This window comes from Morone saxatilis, unplaced genomic scaffold, assembly GCF_004916995.1.
Source record: "Morone saxatilis isolate NCDOM2014 unplaced genomic scaffold, NCSU_SB_2.0 Contig18, whole genome shotgun sequence".
In the NCBI taxonomy this organism is placed as follows: domain Eukaryota; kingdom Metazoa; phylum Chordata; class Actinopteri; family Moronidae; genus Morone; species Morone saxatilis.
This window is the reverse complement of record NW_023339740.1, coordinates 29,019,719-29,023,883: the sequence shown is the minus strand read 5'-3', so window position 1 is coordinate 29,023,883 and position 4,165 is coordinate 29,019,719. Positions and strand designations below refer to the sequence as shown.

At 36.4% G+C, this 4,165-nt stretch overlaps 1 protein-coding gene across 1 annotated transcript in view; it reads right to left on the bottom strand.

Moving 5' to 3' along the window:
- Positions 1–1,320: 1,320 nt before the first annotated feature.
- The window catches only part of nicn1 (nicolin 1), a gene marked incomplete at its 5' end in the record, with an annotated part of 5,523 nt that continues 2,678 nt past the window's right edge, over positions 1,321–4,165 (bottom strand). The window contains 3 exon segments of the mRNA XM_035661849.1: positions 1,321–1,989; positions 2,631–2,735; positions 3,762–3,830. Coding sequence (XP_035517742.1) covers positions 1,948–1,989; positions 2,631–2,735; positions 3,762–3,830 — 216 coding nt within the window.

Genomic DNA, 4,165 nt, shown 5'->3' with positions numbered 1-4,165 from the left:
CAGCTCGGCTCAGTCTGTTAGCATGATATCATTAGCATAAGCCACATTTTTACTATAAACAGTTTTGCTGGTTTTTAATTCTATACTTGAACTAGATGGAGGAGTTACTTAGCCTCTAGTGGCCTTTAGAGGAACTGCACTGTTTTGTTACCACTGAAAATACATTTGCTGGGTTGATTCTATTAAAGTAGTTTGTTGAGGATGTTTCTGTGATAATATCACCATAAATTCACTGTGAGTGTTTACAACATGAGTGAAGGCTCCTCTCTGAAAAAGCATTTGTCCTCCTTCCTTCAGTCGGCGTTGTCGAGGAACCTCTGGAGAATCTGCGATATTGTTCAGCACTTTAAGAACACGGGCTGATATATTTTAAGAAGTGCTGCTGGGAGTTTAATTTTTCTTCCAGCAGCAACTGATAAAAAGAGTCCATGTAGCGTATTCCCTGATGGAGTTTGGGTTTTGATGGAGTGTTTGATAACTGCTCACAGCAAAGACAGGAATATTAGTTTTTACTGACATGGAACAAGATCTGCAGACAACGTAATGTTTGCAGAAAGTAAACTCCTGCTCCTGTCAAACTCACACACATTGGTGCTTCAGTACTTGTGAGGACCTCGTAGCTCCTAACCCTCCTAAACCTCATCTTGTTTTCCAAAAATGTCCTCTCAAGGTCTAAAGTTAACCACCGAATGTTCCAACATTACATACGACACAACACACAACTCTTTCCCTGGTTTCCTGCTGTATATGATTATATATTCAAATGAGAGCAGCACAGATACCTATATCTATATATATATAGCTACAAATATCAGGTTAAATGTGATAAACAGCGTTATAATGAAGGACTGTAGTTATATAGAGACTCCCTGGTCTACAAATTTTGTTTGTTCAGTACAGATCAGAACTAATGTCACGTCATCACGATTTAAATCGTTTTTCCTCATTCCCACTAATCATGAATCATATTACAATATCTGTCAAGATAATGCTAGAGTCTGTTCTCAGTGAATGGCAGCAGGCAGTCAGCCAATCACAGGGAGACGTCTGTTTGTGTACAGTGAATGCTTAATATTGATCTCACATAATAACTATGTACAGTATTACAGTGAGGGGCCGTTCAGATCCACATTGTGCACACAGACTTTACTTTGGAGACACCCAGCTCAAAACTGAGAGTTGCATCGTGGGTTCATTGTATTTGTTCAGTTTGGTTGATGTTGAATTTGTATGTAATAATATTTTCATTATAGGATGAAAGCCACGTTTTCAGACGCTAATGCTACGAACAGCTCAGTAAATAAATGCATCAGTAAAATCTGAAGTTAATACTGTGTTTTTATTGACAGGATTTTCCCTTAAATGAAACTTACAAGCTTTAAAAGCATGTTAAATAAATTAAATCATGATATTCTCATTAGTACGGAAGCCTTGAGTAGCAAGTGAGACTATTATTTTAATATTTTAAATTTATATTAAGTCTGATCTAAGAAGTTTTCTCTCCTGGGTTTATAAGAACTGAATTTTTTTCATCTGTTTTTTTTTTCATTCTGTGAAAACGTGAAAAAAAGTTGTGTAATAATAAAGTGTTAAATGTGTTTATGGTCTAAAAGAATTTATGTTTTTCTTCCAGGTGAACAGCAGATTGACACTGATATAAATACAACAGTGAATAAAATACAGTGTGAACACATTCTATCTACTTTGTTTAGTGAAATTAAAACCTTCAGGTTGACTCATAAACTCAGAAAGTGGAGAAAAACAAGATTGTGTTTTTCTCACTTACCTCTCAGGGCTTCCATACATTAATGTTAAAATCAATTAATTAAAGTAAAAAAAGGCAACAAATACATAATAGTTCTTTGTTTTTCTTCGCAGCTCTTCTCAAAGCAGACAATGAACATTTTTACAGGCCTTTACGCTCCTCGAGTCCTCCACGAAGAGACGTTACGTCAGCGAGAGCAAGTTGATATCGTAGCATCCGTCCACCTGCAGCAACGAGGAACACAGAGAGGGTTCACACTCTGGTTAACACTTTACAGGAGTTTATCATTGTATTTATCGAGCACAGCAACAAGAAATCTGATCATCAAGAGGAGGAGTTAAAATACATTCAGGACAACTGAGATTATTTCCAGGATATTTGATCATTTTATTACATTTCCAGGTGTTTCCAGGACGTGTGTGAACTCTTCTGAACTCTCACACTGATGTTTGTAATAACCTTCAAACATCAGGAATTAATAAGCAGAGAACAGTAATTAGTTAATGATTCAGAGTAAAATCTAACGTCAGTCTTTGTCGTCAGGACTGAAGTCCTCTCAAGTGAAAAAGACTCAATCCAATAAAGTACAGTAACAAAAGAGACTGTGGTAAAGAAGTAAATATCAGCTCTTAAACCTGAACCCTGAATCCAGAGGATCTTCTGACCGTGTTTCACCAACGTAGTGATAAATTATTTATCAGTCGACCCCTCTGGACGTTGGGGGAATGAATCAGAAGAATTTAATGTTGAATGCTGAATCTCAGTTCAGTCTGAGCTTGAAACTGAGAGAAATGTACTAATATTATAAATATACTGCTGGACCCCGCCGCAGTGAGGACCATATCGGTCCGTGATTCAGACTCACATCAAATCGTCCGATGGAGGCGGTGGTCTGGTTGGTCTGCATCACCTCAGTCAGAGCCCACATCTGCTGGATGCTGGAGGACACGGTCTGGGGGTCTGGGAGGCCCTAGAGACAGGAAACAGGCAGGACCTTCACTAAAGGACTCGTTTAATCTGATTAATTTTAATAATCTGTTTTTAAATTAATTTAAAAAAAAAAAGTTAAAAAACATTCTTGATTCTAGTTTTAGTCATTTTATTTGTATTTTACTCAAGTTCTTAATCAAAATTTTAACCTACAAAAGTAAGTTTGTGTTACTACAAAATTTTTTGATGTAATCTGTTTTTCTTTGAGTTAAAATAACTTTTCTCATCACTCTGAATTAATTCATATCCAAACACAAACTGTATCAGAACAATGGCGTCAACTAACACTGAATAAGATTATTAATGTATGACTGTTAAAATAAATACAAAATACAGACAGAAGATTGTATAAAAGTATCAGGAAAACTCATCTCTGATCAATATTCACTGGAAATAATCAAACCACCTGCAGTTATTGAGTTCACTGGTTCATTGATCAGTTGATCAGCTGTTCTGTATTATTGAATACAGTCAGTTTACTCACTGATAGATGAAGAGTCCTTTAAGGAGAAAGGAACTAGTGATTTACTTAATGTGTAGAGACGTTACGAATGTGTACAGGAACTGTTAATAATAAAAACCGTATCTACAATATGACAACAGTTTGCAGCTAAAATACATTTTTAGACAAAAAACACTTTTATTTAATTATAAAAGTGTTTATTTATTTCTATTTATTCAGATTGTTATATATATATTGTTATAGCTGCACTGGATGAATGTGCTGATATTTACAGACTGTGTATTGATGAACATGAATGGTTTTATTGATTGTTTCTATCTGCACAGAGACTGCAGGTGGAAATCAGCCAACAGCTAAATCTGATATAAATCATTTTGAGATTAATGGTCCTTGTTTAATAAAGACTAATAATAAAAGTCTACAAACAATATGCAGTGCGGCATTGTTAACCCTCTCCAGGCTCCTGAAATGCTGCTGACGTGACCTCAGTGTGATTAAGGTAATTATGACCTCGTTTACACACAAACAACAACAGATGTTTACCTCCAGGTCAGGATGTTGGTCGCCCAGGGTCAGGTCAGACAGCCAATCAGAAACCTCCTTCTCTGGGTCCTGGAAGGAAGAACAGCACATGTTAGTTTGGTTTTAACAGTTTAATCCACAGTGTGTAGGGTTTTACTGTGGCGCCATCTGGTGGTTGGATCCAGAATAACAGTGTAATCCCAAAGAGCCAGAAAGATGGAGAACCCTGAATCATTTAAAGCCTGAGAATAAATCCCCTTTCTGTTCTTCTGATTCCTGATCACTTTACCATCTGTATCCATATACTAACGCCACACTAAAGGTTATTTATACAAGATTTAGAGCATTATTAACAACTTTTATCTCTGTAAAGATATTGTGGAGTCACCGTGTCCTTCCAGCTGAGTAGAGACTGAAACTGCTGT